This window comes from Platalea leucorodia, assembly GCF_965183815.1.
Source record: "Platalea leucorodia genome assembly, chromosome: 3".
Taxonomy (NCBI): Eukaryota; Metazoa; Chordata; class Aves; order Pelecaniformes; family Threskiornithidae; genus Platalea; species Platalea leucorodia.
Window position 1 is genome coordinate 20041070 of NC_138825.1, and position 22495 is coordinate 20063564.

Here is a 22495-nt window from a genome sequence, read left to right on the forward strand (position 1 = left end):
TTCTGATCTGGTGCTGTGCCCCTCTTCCCCTCGTCCCATCGCTGCTGTGCACAGGGGATGCACAGCCCAGCCAGCACAGCTATCACATATGGAGGCCTGAAAAGCAGGACGCCTTGGATGAGGGGCACCGTGAACACCAGCAGAGCAGGTTTCTCCATAACCCACTGCCTCAGCTTCCCCTTGCTCCTCAGCTGCCCTTATTCCAACATAATTCAGTAGTTTTAAAATTACCAAGTAATAAATACTAGCAATCAGGAAACAGAGGTGTAGCAAGGGTGGAGGAATAAGGCACAGCGAAGGGAAAGGACCATGCGCCCGTGCTGGAGCTGAAGGCTTCATCCCCTGCACCGTGCCAGCAGGTCACCAGCACAGAGCTCCCTCTGACTCAAGTGACAAGGCGCCGGGAGCCTCCGTGCGCACGTCTGGCGAGAGTCGCCACCGGCAAAAGGCGAATGTCATTGTCTGCTCCGAAATCAGCAGAATTTAAATCCTATTAAATCAATTTATTAGCGCTTAATTTGCATGAAATTAAATTCGGCCCCTATTCAAGGAGCTGTCACTCCCTTAAATCATCAGCACTGAGCATTTTACATGAGCCTAATTAAAAACTCTGCTGGAGCACTGCCCACGTATTCCCCTTTCACCACTCAACCTGTGCTTGCCGGTTACAGCCCCACCGCCCCAGGAGGCACCTTGTCCCACCCACCCACACGCTCTCCCGTCATGAAGACTATCCCACCTGGCTGCTGGCTGGAGGAAGACCAGCAAAGGCCACTTTGCACCCCAAAAGCTCATCTCTTTCTTACTTGGATGCCTGCATGCAGTTGGTTACGGTTGGGTGGTCATGCCCATTGAGAGGGAAGAGGAGGTGGACATCAGCGATGCGTCCCCTGAGGGTGGCCCTGGCCTCTCAGGAGCACTCACCTCTTTGATCCTCTGCAGCAGAGGGAGTAGCCAGTCCTTATTCACCTCACAGTGACTGTCAAGGAAGGTCAGGACTGCTGCTTCTGCCACATCTGCCCCTCGGATTCGGGACCGGATCAGACCTGTTCAGGGACACACCATGTCAGCTGCCGCCCAGATGGCTGGGCAACGTCCCTGGGCTCCTCCAGCATCGTCTCCCGCACTCGCGCATCTCCTGGGTTTTGACCCATCTAAACCCCATTCAGACAAAACACGGCTCGGGTTCATTGCCTCTTTCCCGGCGCTGCAAGGCATGTCAACCGTTTCCCAAGGTCACCAAAGCAAAAAGCAAATAGCTCCACCAAGATTAATGATTTATGGCATTTATGCCAATCCTTAATTTGCGCAATTATTTCTGCTGTCACCTTCTGGGGCAAAACACGACTCAAAATGCTTTCATAACCCCCTGAAGGTAATAAATTTAACACAGATATAAGTCAGTGGGGAATGGGCCAAGGGAGTTGAGGGTGGGATCAACTCGTGCCAGAATCAGGCTTTTCTTAGACTGCTGACTTTTCCCTGCTGTGCCCCTTTCTGTGTCCCAGTGACCCCCAGATCCCTCTCCCGCCCTGGGGGCCCTGCTGATTTGCAGCTCAATGGGAACATATATTCCACCAAGGAAAGAGGGTCAGCTCTCATGGTGCTAAGAGCCCGCTTGGCAGTGAATTTAGAGTCCTTCGGAGCTGGAGCTGGATTGCCGTGTGCATTTGTGAGAGAGAAAAATTAATGAAGAGAGAGGTCATGGAAAACAGCTGCACGCATGGATTTCACACTAGACTCTTCGGCAAGATCACTGCTCTTAAAGATGCTCTGTTCCTATTTATACAGGAATCAACCGGCTTTCCAACACTCCTCCTGCCTGCGGCCAATGCTCAAGTGAACCGCAACGTAGGAAAGGAGATGGTCCGTTGGCAAACAAGGACACGCAGGTTGCTCAAGGGGAGCGAAGCTTCTTGATGAAGAAGAAACAGTGGTAACATGAGGGGAGATAGATGCAGATAAAGAGAGACAGAAGGATTTCAGGGAGCAGACACACATCAGGTCCCTGCAGAAGGAGGTCACTGACCTTCATATTGAAATTCCCTAGAGGAAAGGGGTGAAGCCTCTGAGCAGGAGGGAGAAGGACAGGAGAACAAAGCCTGGAGCAATCCAGCGTTTGCCAAGATCACCTCCTGCAATGCAGGTCATCCCTGTATCCTTCTCTGCAACTTGTAAGATCTTGTGGGTAGGCACGGTCTGCTGTATTCACCCCAGCCCTCCCCAAATCCTGATAGGTCCTGAGGGGTACAGCTTCACTGATGTATTAAGTAAGGTAAGCCCTCCAGGCTGGGTTCCCACATCCTGACTGCTTTATAGAGCACTAATACCCGCAGGTCCATCCAGTGCTGGGGGCGAGCGCATATGTACCCCCATAACACAGGAGAAAAAGGTGAGGAGGAGGTGCAGGTCTATGGAGACCTCCCCTACCCTCCTGCCAAAGCAGGCGTGTCTCTTACACCCATGGGGGGGTGATGCCACCCTGACACCAGACCTGCAGAGCTGAAACCTTCTGCAGAAAGAATCCACAGACAAACCCTCTCCACTCCTCAGTCTCCCCAATCCGACACACACCTGGACTCACACCTTTGATTTCTAGCATGAAAAATTTCTTTGTTTTTTGTTTTCCTAATACTGCAAAGCAGGACTTGGAAACACCCATTCAGACTATGGGGAGCTGGAAGATGTCTCAAAAGGTTGCCAGCAGCAGCCCAGTAGGACATACATTCATCCTCCATATAGCTTTTCTTAATCTTTCAAATATAATTAATTTTTTTTTTTTTTAAATCCCACAGAAGCAGCAGGAACAGATCTCCTCTCTTTCATTAGAGCAAACATCTTTAAAAATAAGACCCGGGGCTTTGTTTTGCCTGTTCTAATTTTCTGGCTAATAAGCTACAGCTGAGCCTCATTGGATATCTTAATAGTCCCATCTTTTTCAGTGAGAGAGGAGGGATCCATTTCAAATCCCAGCCTTTTATCACATCTCCTTTTAACAGGGCCCCCCCATCCCCAGGAACCGCTGACCTCCCTTGTCGCCCACTCCACTGAGGTCCCCCCTGGCTCCATCACTCTCATGCCTCCCAAAATCCGGGTTTCCCACCTGGGTCGTGGGCAGGCACCTCTTACCTTCTCGCTGTCCGTTCCGCAAGCACTTCACCTTGGGGAGCTTGCCCAACAAGCGGCAGTCATCAGCTTGGGAAACACAAAGGGAGGACATGTCACCTTCAGCCCTCACGGTGGCTCTGGCAGCAGAAATGGCCCTAGGGGAGATCGGGAACAGGGAGAGGACCCCGTCCTGGACTGACTGATGGCTTGTTAGGGCAATGACACTGCTGGGGCACAACAGTCTTACCGCTCAGCTCATGCAGCGTAAATCAGGACTGGCAGAGCAGCAGTTTTCATAAAACTAGTGTAAACCCAGCAGATTTACACAGAGAACAGCTGGATTATGCTGTAAAGTCAGCACAGAAGAGCCGTGGTTGGGGTTGGAGTTTTTGCACGTTAATGCAAATTACTATTTTTGGTAGCTGCAAAGCAACACATAAGCCGTTTGATGCATGTCTGTGTGGTGGGGCACGAGCCTCCTGAGGTGGCCTGGGAGCCCCGAATGAGGAGAAAGGGATGGTGAAAGAGAGCCCCGTGGAGTATCCGAGGGCTCCTCATGCCCGGGGCAGCAGTTGCATGGGACAGAGAGGCCCCAGAGCCACCCACACCCGAGCCAGGGAGGTCCTGCAATCCCAAATGCAGTTGCTGCCGCTGCTCTTGCCCCGGTGCTGCCCGCAGCCCCAGCGTCCCTCCTCACCTGGATTCCTCCCAGCAAGAGCTGGGCCTGCAGGCAGGTGCACCCATCACCGCCCGCTCTACCTCCACACACCCACGCCGTGACCTCCACAACCCCTTCGTGCCTCTCACCACTTCTCTGCCTCTTCTTCCTCAGCACTATAAACACACACGTATGTGCCCCATCCCTGCCACCCACCCTGTGCATCCACATGTACCTCCGAGTGCTTTCGTCCCCTCCAGCAATCTTTGTTGACAAAAGACATCACCGTACTGGTGTCCCTAACAACTCTGGTACAGAGCTGTGTTGCTCTGCGCACACCAGGGGAGCAGAAGTGGCAGGGCTTGGCTACAGACCTGCGATGGAAATTTGCTGGGAACCTACGTGCAGAACAACTGCATCCCAGCAAATAAAAGGTCAACGGACAGACAGAGGTGAGAAATGAGACACAACTAGGCACGAGATAAAAGCACCAATTGCTTGGGGTGGCTTGCAAGGAAAAAACTGACCGTGTGTGTATAGCATATTATGCAAATACATGTATATTATGTAAATGCATGCAGACTAGATGCCAGCAGGCTCAGACTATCACAGGAAAGGAGATGTAAGAGAGCTGAGAAGCACCGATTTCGAGTAGCCGAGGGGCTGCTCGAAGTTACACGGGAAACAGGCTCCCCCCTGGTGCCCTGGGATGAGTTTAAACCCAGCCCTGCTCCTTCTCCCCAGCTCATGCCATCGGGTGTGCTGCAACAGGGGAGCTGCATTTCTACAAACCCTTCTCCTTTCAGGAAGGCGAGCGCTTTGTCTATTTAGCCAAACAATCAGCATTTACTTTCTCCACCCTTCAAAAAGCCTGCTCTGCTGTACGCCAGAGCAGCTCAAGTCCTTGCACCTGCTCCTCTTCTCCGTCGCAGCCACTCTGCCGGTCCCCAGGCTTGCCTAGCCTGGCCCCCCGTGCACCGGAGTCACTCCAAAGCTCACCATAATCACTGCAACCCCTTCCCCTGGCTTCAGCGACTCCCCAGGGAGGCGTCGATGCCGAGAAGTGGGTCTCATGTGAAATCTGTCCCTAATGCTCTCTGAGGCAGTGCCTATTTATAACATCCAAGAGCAAAGCATAGATCCTTTTTTTTTTTTTAAACCTCTCTGGCTTTGTTTCCACATTTCCTAGTAAATGGCTACATTTTGCAGCTCCTTGAAATGTAAGCGTCATGGACTGCTCGGCCTAGGTATCATCCTTTTTATGCCTGAGAGAGTTTTTTTGAGCACTTACTCTCAGCACCTGTATCTTCCACTCGCCCATCTCACCAGGCAAGGTCTTTAGCTGGGGTAGTTCCCTGGGAGCTCCCAGGGCTTCAGCTACCGCCTTTTGCTGCAGATCGGACCTATTGATTTCACTTGAGTCACACCATTAACTGGGAGAGAATGGCAGGAGGATGTGGGCTGTCTGTGGCGTACAGCGCTATTTACGGTGCCCCTCAGAAATGGGCAGCCCATGCGGGAAATCCTCTTTACATGGGTTAAAAAATCAACAATCCATCAAGAGTTGCTGGCCAGCTACGTAAATGTATGCAGAACATATGCATACATCAGGAGGGTCAGACTATTGTTGTCCTGTGCAATTCCAGTGGTTTCAACCCAGAATTGCTCCTGGCTGCAGCTGAAAGCCAGATTAAACACACCACGGCTGCAGCAGGATACAACCGGGTAAGGACTGGATTCATGTCTACTGGGCGTAAAAATGATTTGCCATGCACTTTTCTTTTATTATTTTCATGAGAAGAGCTTTGATCATTTGATCATTTGGAATTTGAATTCTCCACGCGGTGACGCAAACCCGGCAAAGCGGGGTTTGCTCTCCACGCCTACGGAGCTTTAAATTTCCTTCCACTTCGACAAACTCTTCCCCCTTCTCTGCGTAAATCCCAGTCCCTCACAGTCTCTTTCAGTTTGGCCTCTCGCTTTTAACATAGAAAGGGTCACTTACGATCATCACTGAAGTCATCCACTAGTATGATTTCATGGACGAGGTGCACTGGGGTGCGGTTCAGCACGCTAAAGAATGAAGAGAGAAAATCCATGACAGTGCTTGACCAACTCAACAACCCAGTAAACGGGGTGGGAAAGCCTTAGGAACCAATCCCTGCCAAAGCACAGAAGACCAGGCTTGGATTTCCAGAAAGGATATACTAGATAAGACCCAGAAACCACCACCCACCACCCCCCCAGTAACCTACAGTGCCCAGCTATCAGGTCCCTGTAGCCTGTACCAGCCGAGCGCCTGGTATTCCTGGGAAATAGCTGAGATTCACCCTTATCACCTTTGTGAGCAAAAGCAGAGCATAAAGCCAGGAGAAACAGGCTTTTCGGCAACATGCACATCGCACCAAGTTTCCTAATGGGGTTTACAGCAAAGCTGCCGTCACCCCGCCACCTCTCCCGGGGCTAATGATACGGTGTCTGCCAACAGCAGGGCCAACACAGAGAAAATTACCCAGCTCAAACCCATCTTTACAGAGCTCACAGCCGTGGCAGGACAACTCCTGTTTTTACCCGTGTGCTGATCGCGTTTCAGAGACTGCCGAGAGGATAAGAGCAGGGTTGGAGCCCGCCTATTTAATGAAAGAGAGAGGCTGGAGGATGTGGTTCACAGCTCCCTCCAGGTGGACAGACACTGTGAAATGTGGCTGAAAGCTACAATCTTCCCTGAATTATGCCACCAAGGGCTTTATTATTATTATTATTAAAATGTCTAGACCTGTTCTTCCCCTTTCTCGCACAGCGCAGAGGTTGGCAGAATTACACGTGCATAAAATCCTGCCCCATCAAAGGGTCAAGGCTGACTTCTTGAAGCAGAAACCCCAGGACATCTCAAAAATCTCCTAAGGGCTTCACATGGGCTTTAATAACACCAGGTGGGTGACACGGGCCATTCCAGAATTTAAACTCCTTGCCTTCATCCCGAGTGTGGTTCTTTTTTCAAACAGGATTTAAAAGCCCCCAAATTTCACACCTGAGTCTGCCCTCTGGTCTAGGTTAGAAAAAACCTTCAAACCTACTGCTGGCATAAGAGGACACACACCCCTTGAAGCCCCTAACATCTCCAGATCCTTATCAACAGGTTTCCCCAGCCTCTCAGGCTCCTAAAGCTTCAGCAAAAAGCCTGGAAGCCTGCAAAACCACATTCTTGGCCCAGACCCCGGTCAAGAGGGCTCCAAAGGGCAGGGTCCCCAGGGAACCCCAGGAGCCACCAGCCCAGCTGGCAGAAACCCAGAGGGGTCTCACAGCATCACCCCCAGATATCTAAGGACGTTCATCCAAAGGGCTGCACTTCTCTGATGAAACCTTCTTGATGAAAAACCACAAGCCCACCTGCCCAGGAGGACTTGGAGTATCTATACCTATTGCCACCTGCCAGCACCCACCAGGTGCTGGAATTACAACCCTGTAGAGAGAGAAAGAGTTGAGTCGGATTTTTTTGGAAGGAGAACAGGATATCCCAAGGCAGATGCTTGAAATGGATCCTCCCCCCATGTTTTGTTTTGTTTTTCATCCAGCAGAAATCCTGAAAAAAAGGGAGTTTTATCTCAGACCAGAGTGGGTAAGGCTGGCACCTCCCTTGTGGAGCTCCTCAACAACACTTCCAAGCCCATAATTACTTTCCCTGGAAACACAATCCCAGCCTCCTCCAGTTTCAGGATCTTGGCAAAAGCCATGATTTCCCCCCCACTTCAGATGCCGTGCATGTTAAGGCTGGGGTGGGGAGGAGAAGAAAGCCTCTGTCCCCTAAGCAACAGTCATAGTGGGAGCCCTAACAGCCAGGAGATGCTGCGGTCACCCCAGCATCGCTAAGGCTTGCACCAAGCAGGGTTAGACAACACCACCTCGCCAACGCCCACAGCCTGCACAAAATATTAGAAAAAGTGGTTGAATGCCCCTCCTCCCACTGGGGCACACAGAGCAATTTAGATGTGCTGTTCCCACCTGTCAAGTGTTTTTTAATTATTATTATTAATAGGTTTGTTATTTTTAAAAAATCCCCATATGTGAGAGCTGAGTTCAGCAAATTACCGTAGCTGAGCGTCAGTACAGAGAGACAGGAGAGCAATATCATGCTCAGTGGAATATTTAACAAGCGCTGATTGCCTGGAAACCTAACTTGGTGAAACCTGCAGGAAAGAAGCAGACTTGTAAAAAAGCCAGCAAAATAAATAAATAACCCGCCAAGAGCGGGAGAGGGGGAGGCAGTGGGCAACTTGAATATTCAAAGCCTGCCTCCGCCCAATCTCCCCTACAGATTCGCCTGCCAGAAGTGCAATGCAGGGCTTAACTCTACAGGAAGGCGGTCACAAAGGGGCTAATTCTGCTTTTGCTGGTTACAGCAAGAATAACTCAACCAAAACCGCTGCACTGGGCACTAGACTCAGTCCTGGGCTCACAGCGGTACTCAGTGATGGAGGAATTCCCCCCAGGGCACCTCTTACAGAAGAAAATCCAGCATTGACCATTTTCAAGGCGCTGGGCTAGGGAGATGTGCAGCCCAGTCTTGGCTCAGCTGCAGGCTCCCGCTGTTCCCAGGTCAAGCTCTTTGCTGCCAGCTCTGTGCCTTGGCTTGCCACCCCATAAATCAGGGAAGATGTCCCCTGAATGCCAACGATGGTCATCTCTGGGATGCAGAGGGGTGACCAGAGCAAGGGGGAAAAAGTCAGTGTGCAGGCTGACAAGAGAGGGACCTCTCCAAGGCTTGCCCCAGGTCCATGAACCATCATCCTTCCATGGAGCTAACGACAGACACCACCATGGGTGACACAGCATCCCCCAGCACCAAAAGCAGCCTCACCCAGCGCCATCACAGCCCTCTCCCATCACTTCCCTTGTGGGACTCACCCACAGTGTGACACTATCCCAAATCCTGAGTGAACAAAGCCCTGGTGAGGGTGGTCCAAAAGCTGGGTCTACCATGGCTCCAAGGGACCTGATGTCCACTGATTTCAGCAGGCTTTGAGCTCGTCATTGCTCTTGTGAATCTGTGCACAGACACCTGCAAGCACCAAAATTGCCGCTAAGCTAAGGGCCACTTGATACAGGCATGAAGAGATCCGCAGCAAAGGCTGCAACACTGCGACTGCAGCACGCTTCCCAATGCAACCGAGAGCAAGCACACCAGCTTTTTAGCAAAGCCAAATTCACGTCTCCAACGCATTTTCTACCTGTGCTCTATTAATAATGCGATAACGCACCCATGCCGCTGGAAACACAGGAGATTATAAACACCCCTCCTGCAGCACCCCTCAGGAAGGATGGGAAACAGAGGCACCAAATATGGCACATTTTCAACGTTATGGGGATTTTTTTTTTCAGATAGACTATAAAAGCACTTTTAAAAATTCAAAGACAGCTTTTCTATTACTTATGCCTCTGCTCAGCTTTGATTTTTTTTTTTTTAAATACTTTCTTTTCTTTCTTTATGTGTGTGCATGGCTTTTTTTTCCCTTTTCTATGGGTAGAATCAGAAGACAATTAATATTACAGTGCTTTGAAGTTCCCCGGTTATTTATAGAATTTTTTTCCCTGAAATCAAACATAGGTAGATATACTGCAGGGATCGGCATATTTTAACAAATCAAAACAGCTTTTAAGATCTGTTGAGCCAGAGATCACAACACTTTCTCCTTTAAATCACCAAAAGACCTGTTACCGTTGAAATGAAAACTCATGCCTCTAGTCCAGAAAGTGCTTACACTTATTGAACCCCATAAGACCAGATACGCTGCTGATTTATCTTGAAAAGTTAATGCTGAAATTTTCTTTGTTTCAATGGATTTAGCAGACATTATGCAGATGTAACCACAGAGAATTTCACCTTAAATTTTCATCCTAAGGTCCTTCTTTCATCCTCCTCAGCAATTTCTTGGGATCTTTTTCCACCTACCCAAAGGTAAGCACGGGATTCAACAATTTCATCTCCAAATAAATACCAGTGCAAAAGTCACCCTGACATGCAAGACGTGGAAAATGTTTGCAGGGAGGAGTTCAGATCTTCTGACCACAGGTCATCATCGTTTTGGTCATCACCCAGAATACCAGTTGCTTTAGGAGGTGCCTGTGGACATTGATCCTCGGGAACTCATGAACCCACTAATTCTCTCCATGGCAACACGTTGGGACTTGTTAGGGGAAAAAAAAAAAAAAAACAAAAAACACAAAAAACCCTTTGGGAGTATAATAAAGTGTCAAAAGGGCCAAGGGTCATAATTATCGAAATCAGACCAAGAGCGCGGAGCGAAAATGCCCGCCAAAATGAACTGCTTCAACAACCCAAAATGGCTAATTATGTAGGAAGAGAGACATCACACCAAGAATAACCATAATGAGCTTTGATTACACTGCGGCTTTCGCATTTTATTCTTTCAAATACTCACCAAGCTCTTTGAAATTCAAGAGTTCTCTTATGTTAACATCAAAAGGTAAAAGCGCATGGAGGGCTGTGTACTTAGTCACCGTGAGAGATGATTAGCAAATTAAGAAAAAAAAGTCCAGGGTTTAAGCGAAAAGCAGAAAAAAAAAAAGAAATAAAAAAATAGTCAGCACAAAGTGCTAATTATACAGTTTCTGCACAACACCTGGCTTGTTTTTGCTTCTTTAATCAGGCTCGTTTCAGTTATGGCACAGACTCTATACAGTGCCGCCGCTGCCGAAGGAAGGAGGCACGCGGCTTTGTCATTTCCCTGCCTCAGATGTGTCTGGATGCAGACAAGGTAGCGGCACGAGGGGAAGGTGCGAGGTACTGGCTGTCCAGGACATCACTTCTCTTACTTACAAGCACTGGAAAATGAAAGGCATGATATTCTCCCTACTAATTAATGATCTAAATATTTAATGTGGTATTCACAGCACTTGCATCAGGACTTTTGCCAAAGGACGTGTTTTGGTTTGTCAGCGAGAGGTAAATAATTAAGTCTCCTTATTCCTGTTCTGAGCTCCCCAGCTGCAAGTTTGAAGAATAAATAAATAAAGACCATTCAGCAGAGTAAATAGGACTGTTTCACCCTTTGCCCAGCAGGCTGCCAGCACGACAGCCTCCTGCACTCCTCTTCTGCCCAGCCTGTGCCAGCACTGATCAGCCATCAAGCTCCCAGAATTGCCTTACTGGAGAAAGTCACAGCACGACGGTCTCCAATAGTCCAGGAGCAGAGCATCACCCCAGGCTGCCTGCGGTTCTGCCTCCCCCAGCCTTGCCTCCAGGGCAGGCAGCGTTTCTCTCCCCACTGCTCCCAGGGATGCTCCCAGGGATGGGGCACGCACCAAGCCTTGCTCCCGGCAGACCTCGGCAGAGGATGCCACACCGCATCAAGTCCTGAAAGCACGACTGCCCACCCAGCGGTGGCCACATCTCGGCGTGTGAGCGTGCCGATGGCTGCAGAGGAGGGATGGGAAGGAAAGAGGAGGATATTCGCATAAGCAAGGCATGGAGTAGATCCCCCTAACCACACGGCATTACACGATGGGGAGGCACTATTACCCATCGCTATCGAGAGCACCAGCATCCAGCCCGGCCCCAGATGACAAGGAGCGTATCTTTCCTGGCCACGCTGCTCCTTCTCCTCCAGTGAGGAGATATTTTATAATAATTTTATAATCCCCCAAGCCTGCTATGGCCTTGGGGACATCCTTAAGCTCTCCCCCGGAGGAGCTGGGCAGCTAGAGCTGGGTAATAAGCTGGATTCCCTTCCTAAATCCAGCCTAGCACAGGATGGAAAGAGAGGAAAGAAGAAATTGTATTCTTTTTTAAAAAAAGCCTCTGTATTGCTTTTTCTCTCCCTCGCTCCTGCCTTCCCTCCTTGGGTTTACTCACACGGGCCCATCCCCGTACTATTGGAGGCTTTCACCATTTTTAATGCACTGAGCCTTGGAGCTTGAAATATGTGAAACAGAACCGCAGGGGGATAAGAAACTTGCCCAATGTCATCCGAAAAGCGAGTGGCTGAAACAACAACCCAATGGCAGTTTCTTCACTGTCTGCACAGTAAAAAAAAAAAAAAAAAAAAAAAAGAAAAAACCTCAAGAGCTACTTTGCACCATCTGCTCCTTTCTGGCCTCTTCTCTTTTCTATTTTCCTTTCTCACAACACCCATAGCCTACTACCTGGACGCTTGTACATATTCACAAGCATAGTTACATACGCATTTATAAACACTGACTACATCATTTGCAGAGATTTGGACATTCAATTAATTCAGCTTTTCTTCCCCCCCCCCCCCCCCCCCCTTTTCTTCCAGCTGGCAAACGGTCAGAGAAAAGATCATGAAACTTCTAAATTAATTCATTATTCAACACAGTCCACTAGCTTTTCTCAATAGCTCTGACGACGCAAATTGTTCATAAGCGAACTGTCACAAATGCTCGCAATGTGACTTGCATAAGGGGTGCTGCAGAGGCCACGTACCGGTGCCTCTGCTTCATGGGTCAGAGCACTCGCATCCTCTCCAAGAGCCGAACACAACACACCGAGCCTGCAATACAGCTCAGCCTCAGCATTTGCTGAGCATTAAAGCTCTCAAGCACTTAGGAAAGGCGTAGGAATAGCAAAATCCCTCCTGCTCGTCATGTACGTGGTCCCTTCTGCAAGAGCTGATTTCCTCCTCTGCTATAGGGTACCTTCACCAGCATTTCCCTCTGCCACCCCTCTGTGTTTACATGGGGTCCTGTAAGAAGTGCTCCCTTTGTGGGGCCGGTGCCCCATCGCCCCATAGCTTTGGACAAGCCAAGCATTGTCCCTTTGCCCTGTTTCTTGCTCCTGCCACAGCGGTTAACTGAGAACATTCATTGTGCAATGAGGCCGGAAAACCCAACTTGCTGGAACTCAGGATATCAGGTTTGCAACCCAAAATCTTCCACCAGCCACAGACAAATCACCTCTCTGTTCCTCAGTCTGTCCATCTGTCAACTGGGTTATACCAAGAGCGCACCGTGGAGATGTACTGGGGAGAACAGGGTAGAAGAGGTGCCCATTTTACTCACTGCTGTGCTTAAAGCGCTTGGAGACACTTGGCCACAGACTGCTCCGACAGGCACAAAGCAGTGTCAGGAGGACAGAGTTTGTTTTGAATGGCCATGGAAAATGATCCATGTTGTTACAGCCACTGTGGGATGGAGTATCTGAAAGATCTAATTAAACTAAGCATTTGCCGAGCAAGAGGGAAAAAAACGGAGCAGTCAGAAGGCACAGCAAATTAACCTACAGAGGCTGAAGAGGCAGATAAGCTCTCAGCTGGGTCCAAAAACAGGCAGGGAGGTGGCAATATGTGCACAATCATGGCCGGAGAAGAGCAGAGCAGAGCAGGAGCCACGTCACCAGCACGACTTGCCACCAAGGGCTGGTACCCCTATGGCTGGCTGGATCAAAGCGAGTCTCTAAATACTGCATCCAGGAGGAAAACGGTGAACCCTGATGCCAGGAGGCCACCTCCAAACCATGGGGACCAGAAAAAGGATGATCAGCTCAGGAGAGCTCAGGATCTCAGCCCAGGGAGAGGCAGGGGAGATGGTGACCCAAGGCTGCCATCTCGGTTCCTCACTGCCCAGGCTTGCCTCTGCGGTGCAGCTCAGTGGGATGCTCTGCGGGGCTCTGGCAGTGTTTGGAGATCAGTCTACAGGAAAGGGGACTCAGAAGGGGCCCCAGAGCTGGGGAAAACCTCCCCACAGACCAAACACAAGCGCTGGAATCGCCGGGGCACGTGAGTGGGGATGAGCAGTGCACGGAGGCAAAGATGTGGTGAAAATCACATGCAACTGGGTAAGGAAGGCAGTAAGGCCAACTAATCAAGTCAAGCAAAGAAAAGAAAAGGAATAAGGAAGAAAGTCTTTTTATAGCTGGAAATCAGAAACTTCAGAGGACAATATTCTAGAGGAAGAAGGAAAAAATCAAACTACCTGTATTCCTAACCATGCCATCGTTGCAATGATCAGTTCTCTAATGAAGCCAGATATGTGGGATCCAGGCATTAGAGTCTTATCATGGGTCTAACATCTTTCATCTGACAACATCACTCATGATTGTACCTGCCAGGACAGTCAAGTGGTGAGTTATAGGGAGAAATGAGACTAAAGTCCATCCCTGCACTTCACATGTTAAAAGCATCGTATATCTCAGGGGCGAGAGGACACTTGGCTTTGCCTTGCCATCTCTGTTACAATGGGTTCCGGAGAATGGTAAACCTATGCAAGGCACTGTAAAGATAAAAGAGAAGGTCCAGGATCAAAGAGGTGGTACACTGTCAGTGCTATGCACACCCGAAATCCACACACCCTAGAGAGAGAAAGCAGCGACAGATTATTAAGTGTGAAGCCAAGGAGATGGGATTGGGCATGAAACCATAAAGCAAAGCAGGAATTCAATTTCAGGACTGTCAAACTCTCTTGTGGCAGTGGGTGCGTTCACCTGAGGAAGGATGCTGTTTTCAGAGAAGAGCCCAGCAAGGATGTGACGGTGAACAGGGCACAGCTGAAGTCTCCCCCCAGTGAGCAATCCCAGTCTGACCAGTACCAACAATGGCAAGGGGTCCCTGGGGAAGCCAGGATTTAACTGACAAGGCTTGCAGCAGAGCACAAACCTTCACTATGTGGGCGTGAGACGCACCTGCAAAACACTTATCACTGGCACAGAGCAGAGCACACCCAAGCTCACTGCAGAGGAACCCACCAGCCAAGACCTGGAGATAGCCCCCTCAAAGGTGTGGTGGACACAAGTCACTAAATATTCCCACAAGAAAACTTGCAGATTTGAGGCATACATTGGGATTAAACACTGATTTCAAAAACCTGTGGTGAAAATGAAGCCTTTAGTCTATTCACTACAGCAAAACACAGCCAAGAACAAACCGACAAATGAAGGAATGGCCACATGCCCAGAGCGCTCCACTGCGTATCCAGAGCAGTACAGAAACCGTCCTTGAAAATCTAGTCTGCATGTGCACCATTAGGGCTTCTCAATTAGCAAGCCTTTCTGGCACTTGATGGGTCACTGGAGAAGCTCAAACAGCAGTACCAGAGCAGACATCTGCAGAATAATAGCTGTCCCTAGAGGACTGGGACAAAACACAGCTGAGCACTGATACCCAGCTGGATATAAAACCTCTTATCCCAGACTCTATCTAATCTGCTGCTGCTCCCTCAAGAGTCTCCCATGCTAGACACTGCAAAGGGAGCAAAGCTACTTACTTTCCTGAGCATCCCACTGTAAAACCTACTTCTCAGAGACCAGCTTTCACGCTAATTTCTCCCAGTAATCATTTGAGACTGTACCTGGTAGGTCTGGTCCCATTGCTGCGGTGAGTGCAAGCAGATTCTGCCTTTATCTACAAAAACCTCTAGCCCACTCACCCTTTTTTAAGAGCAGACTGGGACCTCTTACCTCCGAATCGTCCTTAGCAGGGTCGACCGGGCCTCGTTGTGGAAGGTGATGATGACGCTGGTGGGCGGGAGGTCCTGGCGATAGTGCAAAGTCGTACACCTGGGGGGCAGAAAGAGGAAAAGGCCATTCAGGTGCTGGAATTCAAAGTGGGAGCTCACTTCATTAACACAGGCATCAGTAGATTGTCCTCCAGCCACTATTTAAATGAAAAAAAAAAAAAAGGAGTTTTTCTGCGTGAATCCTTTCTGAAGGAGTCCAGAAACTGCGAAGTAAGTCACTGAGGATTAAAGCAGCAAAAAGAGCTTAACTGTCATTAATAGGAAGGGATGAGAAAGGAGGCACCGAGCTTGCAGCCCTTTTCTCTAACCACTTCTTCCCAGCTAGCACACCCTCCTGTGCTACCAGCCTCCCCCACCAACAGGTAATGGGAAGGTAACAGTCCTCCCTTTTTATATTGGTCAGGGCAATGCCACCTTCAGCAAAGATACTCCTCACTGACGTTAGCACGATGGGATCAGAAACGGGTCCTTCACGCCAAAGGTAAGGCACAGTGGTGGTCCTTGCAGAAGGCCAGCTGCAAATCTTATGCTGCCTCAGTGGCTCTGTGAGCTTCATGGGGCTTTTGGTGTCATTCCAGAAGTACTGGAAGACATGCTGAGGTCGTCTTCTTTCTTAAATTGAGGCAGGAGCCTGAGCACTCTCACACCCACCTGACTGATGGCACCAGCAGAGGTAAGAGCATCGTTGCAGCTCCAGCTCCGAGCCGCCTCACTCCCACCTCCTGAGGCTGCAACTTCCACCAGCCGGCTGCAAGGTAAGCCAAGTCCTGTTTCTAAACTGATTGTTTCCTTACTCATTCTGCCTTAATGGCATAACCTGACTACAGGGAAGATTGGGATTTAACACTTTCCAAGCCAGCCTGCAGGTGAAAACCCACAACTGCAACCACAGCCCCTGCTGCATCCTTCCCAGGAGGAAACATCGTAGACTCTGTAATTACTTTGACCTTTAGCTGATGAAATTTGTGGCTTTTATAGACCGATGCCAACATATTCCTAGCTCAGGAAATCCAGATATACCTCTTACATCTGTGCTGCTCTTTCCAGGTCCCCGTCAGCCCCTGTGATGACCTTAAGATGACACACCAGTGGCAGGAGGACACCCTGTGCCCAGCCTAAGGAGCTCCTCATCACAGCCATCACGCCCCTTCCCATCCACACGCCACTCGCCTGCTCTTGTATCGCTGCCCAGGTGCTACCACTACCATCCTCAAAAGAAGCAGGAAAGAGAACCAGGCAACCACTCTTTCAAGAAACCATCAGTTTGCTCCCCCAAAGCTCTGAACCACGGTATCTGCAAGGTGAAGTAAAAACAGATGGGAAAATTAAGGTGGGGATGGGGAGGAGAAAGCAAGTAACAGTAGCCAAATATTGATGGTTTATGCTATCAGCACAGCATATTGCACCTCAGAAATGCCAAAATGATCGAGATATTCTTTTCAATGAGGTTTTTCACCTTTTCATTTTGAAATTGCATTTCTGATTATTTACAAAGTCACCTAAATGAAAGGAAAAAAGAGTGCACAACAGGTGAAATAATTCCAAAGATAAGAAAAAAAAAATTACATCTTGGATGGGACAAAATATTTGCAAACTCACACTAAATCGGTTGCTGCCTTCTCTCATGAAAACCTTTCCCAAATCCTGCCTCAACTTGACGAAAGCAGATTTCTCATTACTACCCTGTTCTTTCAGCATAGTCACTAACCCCCAAAATTCATCATTCAACCAATTCTAATTCTAGGTCCATCCTCAAAGGACACTAAAGTTGCATGGCCACTTGGCATGCAGGAGAAAATTCAGTGACATTGCCCCATGCGACAACACCCTCATTCATCAAAGTTACGTCTCAGGGATGCTAAAAGCAGAAGGTTTCTGAATTACTAAACAGCAGCAGGTCATGCCCTGAGCTGCTCAACTGGGTCACTGCGGCCCCTTGCGTCATCCAGTAACCAACTTCAACTGAGCTTTCCCAACCTGATATGATGAGAAAGAAGCTGCTGCTGCTGCTCGGCGCCTGGTTTGCCACGCTTAGGCTCAGCTCTCGCTTGCTTTGCGGAGCTGCAGGGACAGACTACGACGATTGCTTTCCCTGTGCTATTTATACACCATTATCTCCTAACTGTTCCCAGATGCGTGTCCTTCCACCCGCTTCCATCAGGAGGGGTTGTGTGGAGCAAACAGGGGAAGCTGTTTCTGGAAAAGAATGAGAGAGGGTGGAAAATACAAAGTCATCAATACTTTACTTATGTTACGACAATAGTTAAGAAGCTAATAAATAAAGCCGCAGCGGATGCGTGCTGTATCACCCACCAGTGGGAGTGCCAGGGATCCTGCACACTGGCTGAGCCTTCCAGCGCTGTGGCGAAGGCTCCTCGTGCGTGACAACAACTTGATTTTAAAACTCCAGAGGTCTACACACCCGATCAGCTTTAATTAGACAACACGCGGGAGGAAAACACTGAAACATCATAGAAGAGCACCTCCAGAGCTTGGTCACTGTCTCTGTGACTCACCCCTGACTTCTGTCTAATGAGGCTCATCATATCCCAAAGACGTCTGACTGATGACTGCACTGCTGCTACGGAGTGGGCAGGGACCTGGCAGCACCCCCAGCCTTGCTTCGCCTCTGTGACCAGCACTGCACAGCCGGTGGGACTCGCCTCCCCAAAAAACAGCCCACAAAGGGTTAGGCTGAGCTGCTGCATCTGCTAGGGCTCCTCCGGGGTCCTTATGTGACCCTGACTCTGCCCTTGCCCAGGATTTCACCCCTGGGTCCTTCCTTCAGGAGCCCTCCCAAACTTTTCTCCAGTTTGTCCCTTATTTTTCTTTCCTTCCCCCCCAGCGTAACTGCAGCTAAACATCCTGGCTCCTCAGAAGGCAGATTTCAGTTTAAGTTGTTGACTACAAGTGTTTTTTTGGCACTTGCTTGGGTAATAAAAACCACAGCTTGGAAAAGCATTAAATCCAGCATGTCCAGAATTATTTTGTGTGACAATTACATCTGGGGTAATTTCAATTTAATACCTCACTGCAAGTGAAAATTGCAGCATGCAGCCCTAAAATTGCTGTAATAATGAAAATAAACCCGCTAAGAGCTGCCTGTGCTAGCTCAGGCTGTCACTGGATAAATGTTTTGTGCTGCTTATGATATTTCATAAGTCACCCAATTGCCAACAAGAAAAAAAAACAAAACCAACACCCACAACATTTTCAGGAAACCAACGAAAGTTTGAGGGTTTTTTTTTTTTTAGATTGTTCAAAAAAAAAAAAGGTTGAAAAAAAAGTAATAACTGCATTGCTTATATTTGCAGTGTGTTGAAACTCACTGGCTGAAGTCATTGAAAGTTTCATGCTTTGAAACCTTGCAGCAGGACTGGGGAGCAATCTTAGCACAGCAAGTACTAGCAGGAACGTTGCCAGGCTGAACTGTCTGCAACATGGGCTGCTCCACCAGCTCACAGCATCTGGGGGGCCAAAAGAAGACAGAAGCTAGGCTGGTCTGCCCCAAAAACCCCAGAGTGAGCATCCAGCCAGAGAAACAATTATTATTTCCTTCTGCAAACCCAGAAGTCAAACTTTCATTTGATGGGAAGTTTCACTTTTCTGTTGTAAGGTTATTTCCCATTCAAATTTGAATCAGGAAGTTATGAAAGGGGCATTCTGGCTGCAGACACCTTAGGAATCACCCTTGGAAAATCCCAGCCTGGACTCGCCGTACTTCCTTCAGGGTGAAAGGAGCAGCACATCTCATCGCTGTGTTCCCAATATGCCATTAACAGCTCAGGAATAACTTACGGCACACCCGTTTGCAGGGACAGGGAGTAGACAGCCGGAGCCCTGCACTCATCGCAGGAATTGCAAAGCCCTCCTGCAAAGTCCCAAACTTTGGACACTCCAGTGTTCCTCACAGGCCTCCGAAGTCCCTCACGCTGGACTTTTTTCTTAGGTTGCTTCGACCCTTGTGCTCCTGGTGAGCGATGGGGTATCACACCCTGGTGGCCTCTGCACACAGGCGCCCCTGCATCCTTTGAGGTCCTCCTGATGGGGCAACGCACACCCATTCCCAGGGCATTTCAACCCATTTTACATTTAAAATGGCAGATTTAACTCATAGTGCCCCTCACCAAATGGAAGACCACCTTGGAAACACCACTACGTAACACAACGGTAAAGACTAACAGTGTGAACAGAGATGGACCCTGTTCCTCAGCCCCTCCTGGTCCACCCCTGGGCTCATCCAGAGTGTGTTTTCTCCTTGACATCTGCCATCACGTGCCCGCAGAGTGCGCCATGTGTCCCGAAACCCACCTCTCATGCTCACCCTCTCCTGTGCCTCGTTAACTTCCTTCAAGAGATGATTATCTTCATCTCGCTCCCCCAGCTTCCCCTGCCAGGCTTGTGCTCGTTCCTCCTTTCTGCTTCAACGGTCATCACTTGCCAACAGCTCTGCTTTGAACCCTTAACATTTTCCATAAAGTCCAAACTCTCCCTCAACACAGCTCACCACTTCCAAAGCGCTCTCTGCGTATTTATTTCAAACAGCCAGCCGCATCAGACAGAGCTACACCATCTTTCAACTCCCTCCTGGCTCCTCTCTTCTCCGTGGAAACACGCGAGAGAGCAGTCTCGTCACCACACATCTAAACCAAGAGTATTTGGGTTTGTCCCCACACTGCACTCACAGAGCTCTCCCTCTCACATCGACCCAGAGGACAGGGACCTGCCATCAGAAACAGTATGGGTTCACACTACCACTGATGGACAAACCTACAAGCATGTTGGATTTCAGATGACATTCCTTGAGTCTGACTAGCTCTCCAAGCCCGACGGCTCTCTTGAGTGAAGACACATGCAAGAGTCATGTCACAGCAGTGCAACTACCATGAGCTGCATGTTATAGACTTGGATGCTCCACCAGAAGCAGAGAACTTGGTGGAGAAAGGGGAAAAACATAAAAAGCCCTTTTAGCTCACAGAAGAAGTGAACTTAATTACACAAATCTCCACAGCAACTTCAAGGAAGAGTTAATACTAACGTCAAAGTTGTCAGCTCACAACCATGCTGGAAGAAGAGATCTTGCCAGCCACACCTCTCCCAGGACTCAGCAAGCCTCTGCTCCAGCCTGGCCTTGGGCTGGACCAAGTCATCCATGCCTGGGAGAAGCCTCTGCAGCTTTGCTCAGGCTACACACCAGTCAGTCAACAACTACATCCCAGGGACCTTGCTGTCACCCCACATCCAGCCAGAGAGACAGAGCAGCAGGGAAAGTAGAGGAGAAGGACCAGAGGTACTGAAAACATGTCTGTGCCCTACCAAAGGGACAGGAGCCACTCCGCTTCTGGAAATGGGCGGCAGTCCAGGGAAGAAAAACAAGGAGAGCTTTCTTTTATAATTTTTCATTCTTATCATGAAAACCAACTCAGCCCTCTCTTGGTTGAGCTGCTTCACCTAAGTATTGTGGCCGGGTATCCTTGGTGTAGTCACTGCAATTCATCCCTCCAGGACCCCAGAGGAAACTGGAGCAAGTCTTGACAACCAACCAGGTGTGAAAAATTACCCCCTCAGAGGAAGATGAAAATTACTGCCCTCAGGAGCAAGGAAGCCACCCCCCATAGGCAAGCAGAGTCGCCGGTGGGAAGGAAGAGATTAGAGTCCCAGCTGCCTTTACCCGCCCGTAGTGAACATGCCCGGGCTCCGCACACCTGCAGGGATGGCAGGACATGCAGGCACCTTGGTCATACCTCTCAGGACAACCTCTCAGGCTGGCATAGCCCCTAGCCAGTGGGAAACCATTGTGCCTAAACCCTATCCTCAAGCTGAAGCAAAATTACAGGCGATATCCACAAAAATAGTCTAAAAATAGGGAACCTGGACATGTTGCGATTTAGAGCTATATAGCAATGTGTGTGCCAACTTGTATGGAAGCTAATGAGTTCATAGAGCTTACTGCTGGACAGGACCGTGCACTGTCTCACCTGACCTCTGGGTAACAGTCTCTGGCATTTTTCCCAGTTATTTATGCATTTCTCAGTTATCCATGCATCAAGCTCAGTGACTTGTGTCTGACTGCAGAGTACCTTTCAAAAAATGATTACTTCATGCCCTCCAGAGATTGAAAATCCAAGAAGCGCTGTTCACGTTACAGTCAACGCGTCAGTCTCATACAATAGTATAAACGGGATACGACAATTCAGTATTTGCATGACCAGAGCACATAGAGGGTTCAGTGGCCTTCTTCATGACATTCACCTCCTGTCACCACCCTCAGTTCTTCTTGGCTCTCCCCATGCCATCCTTCCTGCACATTGCCTCAAAATATTTTGTCACTCAGCTTTGAGAGACCTTGAAAATCCTACTTTGTCTTCCCAACATATGCCAGCACCTCCTCCTCCTTCTATGGGTGTGCTTCACACCGCCTCAATCAGGATGAGGCTGCCAAACAGAGGGCTGACCATGGTCTGCCTTGCTGCCCATCTCCAGCACCACCATGCACTGCGTGCGCAGTAGCTGCGGGGATTGCCACTGGCTACAGACCTTCTTGCTTCTATCCTGGTCCTGCAGGTCCACCTCGGGCTGGCCGTGACTGTGGGCAGGTTGGTGCTACCAAAACACCCAAAAGCCTAGAGCAAAGAGAGGCTGAAAAAACAGCTGGAAGGCAGAGGACACTGAAAAGCAGCCGTGCCAAAAGGAAAGAAGAAGGGACAAGGAGTCAGATGTCAGCTGGTGATGCCACATGATTGCAGGGAACAGCAGCTCAAGTCTGGCTTGCCAAAGTGAAAAAATACCCCTGAGAAAGGTTGGTAGAATTTCTCCGTGCTGGACTGTCATGTGCCTCAGGTTTGCATTCCAAAAAGGGACTGAAAAATCCCCAGGGTGGCAGGCAACAGCCTCAGTGGCTGCTGGGGCTGGGAGAAACAGGGGTGATCCAAAGAGAGGAAACCCTGGTTGAGCAGACGACTTGGGGGAGTGCAAGGGCTTGAGCAAGGGTGAGAAGGCAGATCTGCCACAAATATTTAATGGTGGTTAGCATCAGAGCTGACATGGAATTATTTAGCAGGCTTTAACTAGATGTAATTGGATAAAACTGTAAGGAAGACCATCAGGAAAATGCTGCCAGGGCACTGAACCAGTGCCGGCTGTAGATCAGACTCCCAGAGGAACCTGTCCAAGTCCCCACCTCTCCCCTCCCCAGCACATGCTATCGCAAAAATACTAGAAAACGGGCAAAAGAGAAGA

At 49.3% G+C, this 22495-nt stretch overlaps 1 protein-coding gene across 1 annotated transcript in view; it reads right to left on the reverse strand.

The window, feature by feature from the left end:
* GALNT14 (polypeptide N-acetylgalactosaminyltransferase 14) overlaps positions 1 to 22495 on the reverse strand; it is a gene marked incomplete at both ends in the record, with an annotated part of 98545 nt that overhangs the window by 24239 nt on the left and 51811 nt on the right. The window contains 4 exons of the mRNA XM_082305973.1: positions 925 to 1046; positions 3130 to 3195; positions 5772 to 5839; positions 15198 to 15296. Of these exons, the coding sequence (XP_082162099.1) occupies positions 925 to 1046; positions 3130 to 3195; positions 5772 to 5839; positions 15198 to 15296 (355 nt within the window). The remainder of the gene's footprint in view (positions 1 to 924; positions 1047 to 3129; positions 3196 to 5771; positions 5840 to 15197; positions 15297 to 22495) is intronic.